The sequence below is a fragment of the Cebus imitator genome, unplaced genomic scaffold (genome assembly GCF_001604975.1).
Source record: "Cebus imitator isolate Cc_AM_T3 unplaced genomic scaffold, Cebus_imitator-1.0 Scaffold613, whole genome shotgun sequence".
In the NCBI taxonomy this organism is placed as follows: domain Eukaryota; kingdom Metazoa; phylum Chordata; class Mammalia; order Primates; family Cebidae; genus Cebus; species Cebus imitator.
In genome coordinates, this window is record NW_016107928.1 from 372,384 (window position 1) to 386,790 (window position 14,407).

Sequence of the window (14,407 nt, forward strand, 5' to 3'; positions counted from 1 at the left end):
TTTTTTAAGACAAAGTCTCACTCTGTCGTCCAGGCTGGAGTGCAGTGGCACAATCTTGGCTCACTGCAACCTCCACCTCCCAGGTTCAGGCAATTCTCCTGCCTCAGCTTTCCTGAGTAGCTGGGATTATAGGCATGCGCCACCACGCCCAGCTAATTTTTGTTATTTTTAGTAGAGACAGGGTTTCACCATGTTGGTCAAGCTGGTCTCTAACTCCTGACCTCGTGATATGCCCGTCTCAGCCTCCCAAAGTGCTGAGATTACAGGCGTGAGCCACCATGCCCAGCCAGCTTCAAGTTTCTTTATGTATGAATGGGGATAATATATTCATCATGTAGCGGCTGTATATAACATGCTCAGATCTGTCAATAAAATATACCTATTAATATTAGTATAGTCATTCTTTGCTTAATGACAGGGATAAACTCTGAGAAATGCATCATTAGGTGATTTTGTCATGTGAGCATCACAGAGTGTATCTATAAAACATAGATGGTATAGCCTAATTGCTCCTAGGTTGTAAACCTGTACAGCATGTTATTGTACTACATACTGTAGACAACTGCAACCCAACAGTGAATCTGTGCATCTAAAAATAGAAAAAATTAACTCAAAATGAATCAAAATTCTAAACGTAAAAGCTAAAACCACAGAACCCTTCAAAAAAAATTGGGCAAAAGCTTCAAGACAATGGATTTGGCAATGATTTCTTAGATATGACACTAGAGGTATAGACAACAAAAGCAAGTATCTGCAAATCACATATCTGATATGGAGTTAATATCTAGAACATAGAGAGAGCTCTTAAAACTCAAAAATACAACTCCATTTAAAAACAGACAAAGATGATGCACAAATGGCCAATAATAAGCACAGCTAAAAAGAGGCTAAAAATCATTAACCATTTGGGAAATGCAAATCACAACCATGACGAGATACTACCTCACACTCAATTAGGGTGTCAACTATCAGAAAGAGTGAATATAACAAGTGTTGGCAAGGATGTGGAGAAATTGGAACTCTTGCGCACTGCTGGTAGGAATGCAAAATGGTGCAGTCACTGTAGAAAACAGTTCCTCGAAAAATTTGGCTGTGTAAGGTGGCTCACACCTATAATCTCAGCACTTTGAAAAGGCCAAGGCAGGTGGATCACATGAGGTCAGGAGTTTGAGACCAGCCTGGCCAACACAGTGAAACCCCATCTCTACAAAAATACAAAAAATAGTGGGAAGTGGTGGTACAAGCCTGTAATCCCAGCTACTCAGGAGGCTGAGGCAGGAGAATCACTTGAACCAAGAAGGCAGAGGTTGCAGTGAGCCCAGATTGTACTACTGCACTCCAGCTTGTGTGACAGAGAGAGTGTCTCAAAAAATAAATAATAATAAAAAGTATCACCATATATCCAGTACTTCCACTTCTGAGCATGTACCTACAAATACTGTGAGCAGGGTCTCAAACAGATATTTGTATATCTATGTTCATGGCAGCCTTATTCACAATAGCTCAAATGGGGAAGCAACCCAAATGTTCATTGACAAATGAATGGATAAGCAAAATGTGGTATATACATATAATGGAATATTACTCAGAATTTAAAATGAAAAAAGCCAGCTACGAAAAGGCAAATAGTGTATGATTTCACTTATATGAGGTATGTAGAGTAGTCAATAATAGAGACAAATAGTAGTTGCCACGTGGGGAGGGGGAATGGGGAGTAGTTTAATGGCAACAGTTTCAGTTTTGCAATATGAAGAGTTTTGGAGATGGGTGGTGGTGATGGTGTACAACAATGTAAATGTATTTAATATTACTGAACCGTACATTAAAAACAGTTAACATGGCAAGTTTCATGTTATATGTATTTTACCACAATTTAAAAAACAATAGGAGTAGTGGTAGAAGATGTAACATGAAGACAGAATTCCTAAAGGTCATAATCATATTGCAGCTACAGAACAGAATTTGTTTTTACATTTAACTGACTATCTTTCAATATTCTCTGAATTGTATCTGAGACCTATGATATAGAAATAGACAACATCCAGTCCCTGCCCATGAGAAACTTAATAGTCTAGGGATGAAAACAAAAACGTAAGCCAAAAAGAAAACCGAAACCCAAAAAAAACCCACAAAAACTCCCACAGTGCACTGGGGTGCCGAGACTTCATAGAGCAGAGGATAGCTTGACAGTAAAGGTGGGACAACTTATTTGAAATTGTATTGTATTTTGTGTGCCTCATTTACTTCTTTACAATTACCTGTATCTATTTGTGTTTAACTCAACATCCCAGATATATGATGGGCTACAGAACTGGAATTTGAATTACATTTTTTTCCTCAGAGCAGTGATTTCTAACCAGGTATGGGTGTAGTGTTATTTATGAAGCCTTTTTCTTTTTCTATACCCAATTCCTGCAGATACAAAGCTTTTTTAAAAAATAAAAATGCTCAGACCCAATCCCTAGACCATCTGGTACAGCCGGTCTAGGGAAAAGTTGAGGCAAGTCGATGTTACAGAAGCTCCAAAATTGATAAACTACTTCTTCAGAGCAAAATCAGTTCTGGCAACTGAAGGGAAGGAATGAAAAGAACCATTTACTACTATTAGAATACACTCTGGCTTCTCTCCTCAGTGCCATCACTATAAACAGGAAAAGTTAAAATAAAACCAAGGAAATATTATAAGGTAAGTATAAATATGACGACAGCTTAAGTCTTCTTGCCATATGTTCTTCTTTAAAGAGCCATCTCATAGTTATGTCAATTCTGATTCGCCACTACAACTCAACTTCCTCACTGCTTTATACTGCATTGGATACTCAGTGGGCAGCCTAAATTTTGCCACAAGACCATGTAACTATTTAAAAAGGAGGGGAAGTTTGTTTCCTAATTGAGAATAGCTATGATCTAACGGAAATTCAGAGTAACCTAAAAGCAAGCACAGACAGTGAAACTGGCAAATACAGTATAACTTGGCATAAAATAGAAAATTAAAAATTTGAAACAGAAAAGTAAAAATTTAAAACTTATTAAAAATGAATGTTCCTACCATTAAACAAACTCCATATTATACTAAATATACCAAAATAATGAGTATATTAACTAACTGTTGCTTTTTTATTTTTATTTATTTATTTATTTATGAGACGAAGTCTCACTCTGTCATCTAGGCTAGAGTGCAGTGGTGCCATCTTGGCTCATTGCAACCTCCATCTTTCAGGTTCAAGCAATTCTCCTGCCTCAGCCTCCCGAGTAGCTGGGACTACAGGCGCATGCCACCATACCCAGCTAATTTTTGTAATTTTGGTAGACACAGGGTTTCACTATGTTGGCCAGGCTGGTCTTGATCTTCTGACCTCAGGTGATCCACCTGCCTCAGCCTCCCAAAGTGCTGAGGTTACAGGTGTAAGCCACCGCAACTGGTGAACTGCTCCTTTAAAAATGTACAAACTATTCTAAAAATTAACTGCAGTTTAAAGTCTGGTAAGTCTGGGAGGTAGTGAGCACTATACTATCTTAAGAGGGAGCAAGTCACGCTGGCTGGCAGACGTTCATCCCTACTTTTTAATTTTTTTTTTTCCCCCTAAGACAGGCTGTCACTCTGTCACCCAGGCTAGAGCACAGTGGCATGATCAAGGCTCACTGCAGCCTCAAGCTTCCAGGCTCATGCAATCGTCCTGCATCAGTCTCCTGAGTAGCTAGGACTACAGGTGTGTGCCCAGCCCATCCCTACTTTTGAATACACTTTAACAGGTCTGATGAAATATAATATTCTCTTAAGAGAGAAGAGTCTCTTATATCATGACTTGAAACACAGAAAACAGAAATGGTTACTCAAATTTACCTCATTGTCCTGCTTCTCATCCCCAGACATATCATCATCTACATCACTACCTGTGCCTTCAATTGCAAGAATACCGTTCCTAATGGAAGGAATCATGTAGAGTTGCTGAATCACAGAATTCATGTAACAAGTAGCACCGGCATTTTTCAGCCCCACAAATCCTTTGGGTGGGCGGGGTCCAACAGGTGGCAGATATTCCCACTCAGTAAGTGCTTCACAAGCTGAGAGAAGAAAAGATTCTTGTAGCATGAACACAGCCATTTTGTCCTTTCAAACTCTATTATGCTGACAAAGCAACCCTGGCAATAATTATACTACCCATAATTCCACTAACCCTGCTGCAACCTGAAGCAGTGTTCTAAGTTTGCGCTTCATCTTCAAACAATCTAAAATATACAGCAGCATGCACCGTTGTACAGCTTCTTATCCAATCATCCACAAACTCGTGTTTTATCTGATGTTGTTTCTGTGGTAGTCTCAAAAGTACAGGATGGCATACCCCTAATGTCTACATGGTAACTTTACTTGTATCTTTATTTTTTAGCTATTATTAACTTTCTTAATATTTTATACTTTTGCCTTCAAATTTGCCAAGGAATGAAATGTTATCTTAATATAGCAACATATCCTAATTTTCTCAGTTTTAAATAATCCTAAAACCACATGGGCTCACATCCTGGTTCTGATGCTTATTAACTTTTTTTCCCCCCACCTTTAGGTGACTTTCTGTTTCTTCCTAGTAAACGTAATAATAAAAGTAACACTTGCCTTTCTTATGTTTATAATATTTTGAGGAGCAAGCAAGACAGTAATTTGTGATAATTGTAAACCACTGTACATCTTCCTATCTCCCTCCCACCTAATATAAACCTGGAAACAAGTTAATTATCATTGTGTAGGGAACCAGTTAATTACATAATACCGACTGAAAGTTACATAGCCAAAAATGGAATCAGGTAAATATTTATGTGTTGGCGGGGAACAATGACAGATACAGAACAATGCAAAGAACATCGTACTATACTCTATAATCTGTGATTATAATATTAACCCCCATTAAGTTAAAAAAAAATACAATACATAGATTTGATAGGACAGCTCAAGATCTAACCTTTTTAAGCAATTTATTCAGAAATTCCTAACATGTTATTTAAAACTTTCTAACATTCTGAAACACATCAAGAAGTAATTTGACATGTTCTTAAAGATTTACTATCATCAGTTATATTCTTAAGTGTTCTCAACAGTGATTTTCTCTTAAAACGAAACAGCACCAATCATGCTTATTTCTGCTTTTTCTGTTATTAATGTTTTATATTGCCCTTGCCCCTTTTGAGCTTCAATTTCTTATCTGTAAGGTCTGAAATCTGCAGTCTATTCATGTGCTTGATGTGGGCATTAAATGAGAACATAAATAAGGTGCATTAAAATGGTAACTTCTCATGTTCTAATTTTCAAAGCCAGATTTCCTTTAAACTCATAAAAATAATGTTAAGGAACGTCTAAGTGAGGACCCGAAAGGTTTTCCAATACTTGCAATTTAAAGTTTTAAGACTGGGACAGGTGCAGTGGCTCACACCTGGAATCCCCAGCACTTTGGGAGGCCGAGGCGGGTGGATCACCTGAGGTCAGGAGTTTAAGACCAGCCTGGCCAACATGGTGAAACCCTGTCTCTACTAAAAAACAAAAACAAAAAATTAGCTGGGTGTGGTGGCAGGTGCCTGTAAATCCCAGCTACTTGGGAGGCTGAGGCAGGAGAATCACTTGAACCTGAGAGGTGGAGGTTACAGTGAGCCAAGATCACCCCATTGCACTCCAGCCTGGGTGACAAGAGCAAAACTCTGCCTCAAAAAAAATAAAGCTTTAAGTCTGTACTACTCCACGGCATTTAATTTGGCTATTTTTAAATCTGGAGTTTAGATTTTATGTCAGGTTTCATGAGCTGAAATTTATCTTGCCAAATGGCTATACCACTTATAGGGTGACATTTAACAAATGTTTGAATTTTTTTCTATATTAAGGTTGCCTGCTTATAATGGTCTTAACTATTCATTTATTTTTCTTTTTTCTTTTGAGATGGAGTCTTGCTCTGTCGTCCAGGCTGGAGTGCAGTGACGCCACCTATGCTCACTGCAACCTCCATCTCCTGGGTTCAAGCGATTCTCCTGTCTCAGCCTCCTAAGTAGCTAGGATTACAGGTGTGTGCCATGACACCTGGCTAATTTTTTTATTTTCAGTAGAGATGGGGTTTCTCCATGTCGGCCAGGCTGGTCTTGAACTCCTGGCCTGCCTCCCAAAGTGCTGGGATTACAGGCCTGAGCCACTGCACCTGGCCTATGTTATTAATTATACATTCATTCACTAAAAATGTTAAACTAGTTACTGAAAGAAATATGTAAGTTGGAACTAGAAGAAAAACAGATAAACAGAAATGTGAAACACTGGAATGATCAATTATCACATTATATTTTAAAACACTTACTAGTTATTGCTGTGCCAATGTAATACATTTCAGTCAAAGAATCTACTATTTGTTTGAGATTCCTCACACAGCCAACAGCTAATGCTACAAGTAATTCAAAACCAGCATTAATTGTAGGTGGTGAACCACAGACTGGAATAGCCTGTTCGGCTGGAAGCTCTCCATTTCTCATATACTGTAGGTAAACATTGGATGCAGGAAATATGAAATCATCAATTAATTCCTAAAAAGTTGAAAAGGAGAGTACATATTAGCAATGCTATACATTTTTAGAAAAAAAAAAAAGTCTCTTGTAAGTAAATAATTTTAAAATTTACTCATTAGAATTTAAGATCTCATTACATCTCAGAAAGCTCACTTAGATTTTCTAATAAAAAAGATCTTCCTTCAAAACACTATTTACCATCATTAATAAACATACCTAATTTCCCAGATTAATTTGTAAATATTAAGAACTGAATTTAGTACTTATCAAAATTTATATTTTAAATAAGTTTGCTCCTTTAACCAAATGTATAGCAAATTAAACCTATTTTTAATAGAAACAAAATGTACAAAAATAAAACTGTTTCCTTGAGTTATTACATGAAGAAACTCACTAAAGATATACAAGATGCATCCTTACAAAACAGGTTTGCCTCATTAAATAAAATGAATTCAGATTTTCCAAAGAGAAAAATTAAACAATTACTTTATAAAGTATCTTATTATCTATTTATTTTGAGACAGTGCCTTGCTCTGTTGCTCAAGTTGGAGTGCAGTGGTGCAATCTCGACTCATTGCAACCTCCACCTCCTGGGCTCAAGTGATCCTTCCATCTCAGCCTCTCAAGTAGCTGGGATCATGGGTGTGTGCCACCACACCTGGTTTTTTTTTTTTTTTTTTTTAAAGAAGGGGTTTCACCATGTTGCCCAGGCTGGTCTTCAACTCCTGGGCTCAAGCCATCTACCAGACTCAGCCTCCCAAAGTGCTGGGATTATAGGTGTGAGCCAGCATGTCCAGTCACAAAATCTTATTTAAATACAAATTTAGCAATGTCTCTTGAATAAGGCACAACTGTATTTCTTAAATTGCTGTAAATTTGATGAAGATTTTTTAAAAAAAGATCAAGAAAATACAAAGACTATCTGATACTACTATAAATTATTTAGATTTGATCATCAATATTTAGAAGGTTATATCTCGCTAACAGCCAAGAACACAGAACTTACTTTAATGAGATTAGCACCTCCCTTTTCACAACCAATATGAAATTTTTTCTCAGAAGTTTGAAAGGCCAGTAACTCCTTTGTCACTCCAAGGTGGCCCTCTAAGATCGTTTCTTCAATACCCGTCTCTCCTGTTCTTTTAACATCATCCTGCCAAAGGGGGAAAAAAAGATCAAATGTCTAGCTTATGAAAGAGAGGTAAAGTGGGGGAGAGGAGCCAGAACAAGACAGAGATGGAGGGACATGATATAATTTCCTTAAGTCTTTCCATTCAAGCAAGTTTGTTTTCTTCAGAACTTTCTAGAAATCAGCTTTATGAACTACTAGAATAAATGCTAATTTAAAGGCTAGAAACTACCAATCTCTTCAGGAATGCATTCTTGTATCATTTTGCCCAAATCAAAAGTATCAGATGTTATAATCAAAAGTTCTGCTCTATCAGACTCATTTTTGACATAAACAATTCAAGAACACTTTTCTTAAAAAATGGGAATTTGCAAAAAGGCCCAAAATGCTAAAATAAAAGAAGCTGGACACCAATTTCAAGTCTCAAGTAAGCAATCCATTTTACAAAACAAGATATGCATTCATTTTGTGAATCACAGGTTACTAACATCCACCAATGCGGAGTACATTTCTTTGGTCCCTTTTATCAATCTTTGGAATTTTCCACTTAACCAAAATGCTCAAAAAATATAAATCATTAATAAAACAATCTATTTACTAATACTGACATATAAATGTAGTATTAACTTCAACTTACCCTAATTCTTTTTAGCCAATCAATTTCGTTATTGAGAAGAACTTCAGCATTGGGTACATTAATATTACTATTGTAAGCATAATTAAGAAGGTGTCTTAAAAGAGTAAAGTAGTCGCCTGAATGTTTAGCTCTCTCTCTTGCTGTGCTCTGGAAATGAAGTAGAATAGTATCAATTTACATGTCTATGCTCAGAATCCCCTTTCTTAAAGCCAGAGTTAACTAGAGAAGATGACTATAACAGTATGGGAAATTAAGTAATATTTCATTTATTAAATATAGACTGTCCTGACTTTAATGCAGGCTAAAACCACAAATTTCTGAATGTTTCTTGCTTAAAGAATGAATCACATTGATAAGCATGTTTTAAAAAGTCTCACCCCCAAAACAGTAAAGAGTAGAGTAATGAAGAAAAGTAGAGGCCGGTGTCCCATGCAACATCTGGTGCACATTAAAAAGAACTGCTCCTGTGCCACCTGACGAACAGTTCTGAAATAAAAATGTTTCATATTTAATACATTATTTTCATTAAAAAAATAACTGTAACATTGTTCCGTCTTGGGGAGGGCAGGTGGGGGGAGTATAAGAGGGAGACATTAATAGTAAGGATACAGGATTATCCCACCTACACACACCAAGCACTCAAGCCAACACCACATAACAGATGAGCTTAAGCTGTATGTCCAGGACTACAACCTCAAATTGACACTAAGCATTTGAAGGATACCACCTTCCAACACCTCTTTCTTCGAAGAGGCTAGAAATGTTACTCTATATACAAAATGCTCTACAGTAAGCCTTATGCATCTTTTTGGCCTTCCACAGAATTTTCATTAAACTGTGGTTTTGCACAACAGCTCTGTGGAAATTCTATAGTAATCACAGTAAGGTTATTATGGCAGATGTCTATTATACCAGGGGTCCCCAACCCTCAGTTCAGAGGGCCGAGTGAGCATTATGGCCTAAGCTCCACTTCCTGTCAGATCAGCAGTGGCATTAGATTCTACAGGAGCACAAACCCTACTGAACCATGCAAGGGTTCTAGCTTGTGTCCTCCTTATGAGAATCTAACTAATACTCATGATTTGAGGTGGAATCCTTTCATCCCAAAACCACCCCCCACTACCTCCTCAATCCACGGAAAAACTGTCTTCCATGAAACTGGCCCCTGGTACCAAAAGGGTTGGGGACTGCTGCCTTATACCATACTCTAGCAGTTCTAAAAGCACAGTCCCTAGAGCAGCAACATCGGCATTATCTGGGAACTTATTAGAAATGCCAATTCTCAGGCTCCAACGCAGACCTCCTGGATCAGAAATAAGAAATACTAAAGGTGGGACCTAGCAATGTGTAAATAAACTCTTCAGGTGAATCTGATGTGCACTGAAGATTGAGAACCACAGCCCTGGCAAGGTGGCTCATGCCTGTAATCCCAACACTTTGGGATTACAGGCCAAGGCAGGTGGATCACGAGGTCAAGAGATTGAGATCATCCTGACCAACATGGTGAAATCTGTCTCTACTAAAAATACAAAAATTAGCTGGGGGGTGGGGGGGTGGTGACGCGCGCGCCTGTAGTCCCAGCTACTCGGGAGACTGAGGCAGGAGAATCACTTGAACCCAGGAGGTGGAGGTTGCAGTGAGCCAAAATCGTGCCACTGCACTCCAGGCCAGCAACAGAGCAAGACTCCATCTCAAAAAAAAAAAAAAAAAAAAGACTGAGAATTACAATACCATATTTTCTCTCTGATGTGCCATGGGAAAAACTTGCTGTGGTTCCAGTACTGGGAATCATGGATCTATCTTTTTTAAAAAGTGTGTTATGTATTATATAGGCCTCACTAGAAAAAATGCTTCAAGAGGACAGAGACATCATCTATTTAGTTAACATTGCGCCTCTGGAACCTAGAATACTATCTGGCATATAGGTGGAGTTCAAGAACCAGTTATCAAATGTGTAGTCTATCTCCATTACAAAGTAAACTCTTTCAGGGTAGGACTCTTCTTGATGCCAGAGGTCCTAGAACCTAGAACAATGTCTGACATATGGAAGATGCTCAACAAGCATGCATCTGCTAAGCATTTGTGTATATCTTAAAGACATCACAAACTGTATTTCATGGATAACTACATTTCTGTCTTTGTGCTAGTTACTAGAGAACTCAGAACCTAATTTAAAGTACAAGTGTAAAGGACCTGACCGCATATATTCTGTGTACTAACTCCCTCCCTAGAGGGTATCTTAGGTTTGTAAGAACAGTCCATAGGCCTATAAATCAGAGGGATTCAGGAGCCCCTAACATTTTTGGAGGTAGAATTTGGGGAAAATCCAAGTAAACCAAAGTCAGGCGTAATTACTTTTCTGGGAAGCAAGCCCAAAACTTTTGTCAGATTTTCAAAGGTATATGTTACTCCCACTGCTTTGGTTTACTCATTTTTCAACAAGTTAGGTATACAGCCCAAATGTGGGGATGGGGTAGGCAATACAAAGTTGATGCTTGTCAATTCCTGATAAAACTTCCCTGAGAAAATGCAGGCTTCTATAGTGCTTCAAAAGTAACACATTTCTGTCAGCAAATCCTGTTGCCTCTACCTTCACAACAGTCAGTCCCTTTTTAGACAGGGTTTCCATCTGTCACCCAGGCTGGAGTGCATTGGCACAACCTAGCTCACTGTAACCTGAAACTCTTGGGTTCAAGAATTCTTTCCACCTCAGCCTCCTGTGTAGTTAGGACTACACGTGCATGCTACCACATCCAGCTAAAATATATATATATATATACACACACACACACACACACACACACACACACACACACACACACATATATTTTTTTTTTTTTGAGACTGGGTCTTGCTCTGTTGCCCAGGCTGGAGTGCAGTGGCACGATCATGGCTCACAGTAGCTTCAAACTCCCCGGGCTCAGGTGATCTACCCACCTTAGCCTCCTGAGTAGTTGAGATTACAGGCATGTGCACCATGTCCTGCTTATTCTATTTTTTTAGAGATAAGGTCCCACTATGTTGCCCAAAGCGGTCTCGAACTCCTGGCCTTAAGTGATCCTCTGGTCTTGGCCTCCCAAAGTGCTGGGATTATGACCACAAGCCACTGCATGCAGCCTACTGTCATCTTTCATTTGAATTCATAAAATAGCTTGCTTTTCCTGCTGTCCTATGCACTATTCTTAACCAGAATAAACTTACAGTGTTAAGGTGGAGCACATTATTTCTGTGCTTAAAACCCTCTGAAGGATTCCCATCTCATTTAGGGTCAGAGTCAGTGTTCACAATGAACTATAAAAACCCTCACAGAGTGTTTGTTATCCTCTCTGACTTTACTCCCAACAACTGTCCCCCCTCCCCAGCCTCCTCTGCTCCATCCACTCATTTCCTTGCTGTTCTTTCACGTGTCAGGCATGTTTCTGACATGCCTGGGCATATACATCTGTTGTTTTTTTTCTGCTTAAAATACACTACCCCCATTAGCCACATGGATTATTACTTTGCTCTGAAAGGTAATGATAAAAGGCGACCCCTAAACAAAGCTATCACCTTTGTGAAGTCTTCAACCACCCTATATAAAAACTTAACTCCACTCATGCTCTCCTTATGCCCTCCACACTACACAGCCCCTTTTCCTGCTTTACTTCATTCCCATTGCACTTATTCTTATCTGATAGGCTTCTCTTATGTCTTCTCTTCCCCTAACCCTTTTGGCACATAAGCTCCTAGAAGGGTAAGATTGTGTCCCGTTTTGCCATATCCCTAGTGGGTAGTGTCTTGTACACAATAGATATTTGATCAATATTTACCAACATATACACGAGACTGCCTATACCACATTAAAATCAAACACTGCTTAGACCTTAGTATCATAGGCCTTCTGTCAAACTGACTCCCACTAACCTCCTAAACAGTAATATCCTTGACTCCTTTTCTACACATTAAACCAAATACTCGGCTCTGCTCTGAAAGCACTATCCCAGGAATGGCAAAATCAAATGCTTTCATGGGTCAAAGAAGTAACATAAATGAGTTAACTAGGCAGGGAATAAAGCAAAAGGCTGTGGAAACAGCAAAAAACAACATCATATCTAAAAGAATTTAAATCCACTGCAACTAATTACAATAAAATAAGGTCAGTGTCATGATGAGGAAGCAGACCATCTAGCAGGAACACAGAGGTCAAGGAAACCTTTCCTAGTTTATGGATAAGGAAAAGTTACCAGAATATGTGGCACTTAAGTTGAAACTTCTGAGTAGAAGCAGGGACCAAATTATGCAGTGCTTATAAGCCAAATTTAAATGTTGGGACTTAATTAAAAGATAATGGGAAGACATGGGAAGAAAATTTTAAGCAGGAAAGCAACAAGATCCTATCTTCTAGAACTCACTCTGCTTGCCATGTAGTCAACAGATTAGAAGAGTACAACACTACAGGTGGAAAGATAAGGGTACTACGAATGTCCAGGTAATGTGTCCAGATTGCTTAGGTCAGGGTAGACCATGAGGAGGAAAGCATATGGAGTCCAAAGACACATGAAATAAAAGCCACATAACTGGGAGTGAGAAAGGGAGAGGGAGAGAGAGCAAACTGGCAATGCCCATCTTCTACTTTGATGCACATATAAATTCTATCCCAAACATGAGCTCACATGCTACATTCTGCACAAAACCTTCACTTTTGTTCTTTCCAGGTAGAAAGTAAGCTATTCCCCTCCCAATTCTCAAAGTATTTTACCTTTTATGACATCAATTTCTGTCTCAAAGTTCCTTGAGTGCAAGAACTGCCTTATTTGACTTTGGTTTTAACTGCCAAGCACATAGGTAGGAACTCACATATTTGCTGGTGGATTATAATTATACCCAGAGCCAAATTTTTGTGGCAGAAATGTCAGAACTCAAGAGGCAGTAAACCTTCAGTCTTAGCTTTAGCATTTAGTGATATGACCTTGTCAGACATTTAATTTCTATAGTCCTTGTGCCTCTCCATCAACAAAGTCTACTTCTGAGTTGCTATAGGGACTAAGTGAGAAGTATCTTGTAAGTAACTATATTTAAACATGACTATAGGATTATAAACTCCATCTGAGGGGCAGACTTGTACACAGCTCGCAGTCCCTTTTCTGAAACCCCTGGGGCCAGTATGTACTTAAGGATTCTGTTTTTTTTTTTTTTTTTTTCCCCCTTTTTGAGATGGAGTTTTACTCTTATTGTCCAGGCTGAAGCGCAATGGCACCATCTTGGCTCACGGCAACCTCTGCCTCCCGGGTTCAAGTGATTCTCACCTCAGGCTCCCAAATAGCTGGGATTACAGGCACCCAACACAATGCCCAGCTAATTTTTTATATTTTTAGTAGAGACGGGGTTTTACCATGTTGGCCAGGGTGGTCTCGAACTCCTGACCTCAGGTGATCCACCCACCTCAGCCTCCCAAAGTACTGGGATTACAAGCGTAAGCCACCTAACACAGTCTGGGGATTCAGATTTTATAATATTAATGCCAATAATTAACGTCCAAGTTAGATTTTCTGAAAATTCTTACCAATGGGAAATAATGGATTTTGAACCCACATGGGCATTCAGATATTTATAAAAATCAGGTACCTAAAACTCAAAAAGATCCTAACTTACAACACCCTCCTTATTACTGCAGACAATGTAACAGTGACATAATGAGATATCATGTTTCCTACAGTACTCTACCGCACTACTTGCAATTATCAGGGAAGAGAGGGGAAAAATGGTTCTGATTTTGATATAAAGGGAATTTTCATAAAGGGTAGAGGGCAAAAATATCTGTTAAATCAAGTTCCTTAATACTTATTAGACTAAGAGGTGAAACAAGCTCCTAATTTGAAGATTTTTAAAAAACCAATATAGAATAATAAGAAACTTGCTACCCTCCAGGTTTGACTTATTTAAAACTGTTGGCTAATCATCTTTTCTATCCTCACTACTCCCACATGTATGCATCATTAAATGGAACTAGACTTACTGAACCTATTTATCTTTTCTAATGTGCAGAACTGTCTTCTCTAGAAGGTGGCATGCCCAACCTGATTTGTGGGGATCCTATTAAAGGAGTTTCTGAATAGGCTGGACTGGATGTC

The 14,407-nt window shown here is 38.6% G+C and overlaps 1 protein-coding gene across 1 annotated transcript in view; it reads right to left on the reverse strand.

Moving 5' to 3' along the window:
* Positions 1-14,407, reverse strand: part of USP9X (ubiquitin specific peptidase 9 X-linked) — a gene marked incomplete at its 3' end in the record, with an annotated part of 144,991 nt that overhangs the window by 26,169 nt on the left and 104,415 nt on the right. The window contains 5 exon segments of the mRNA XM_037734399.1: positions 3,845-4,065; positions 6,327-6,549; positions 7,538-7,684; positions 8,298-8,444; positions 8,675-8,783. Of these exon segments, the coding sequence (XP_037590327.1) occupies positions 3,845-4,065; positions 6,327-6,549; positions 7,538-7,684; positions 8,298-8,444; positions 8,675-8,783 (847 nt within the window).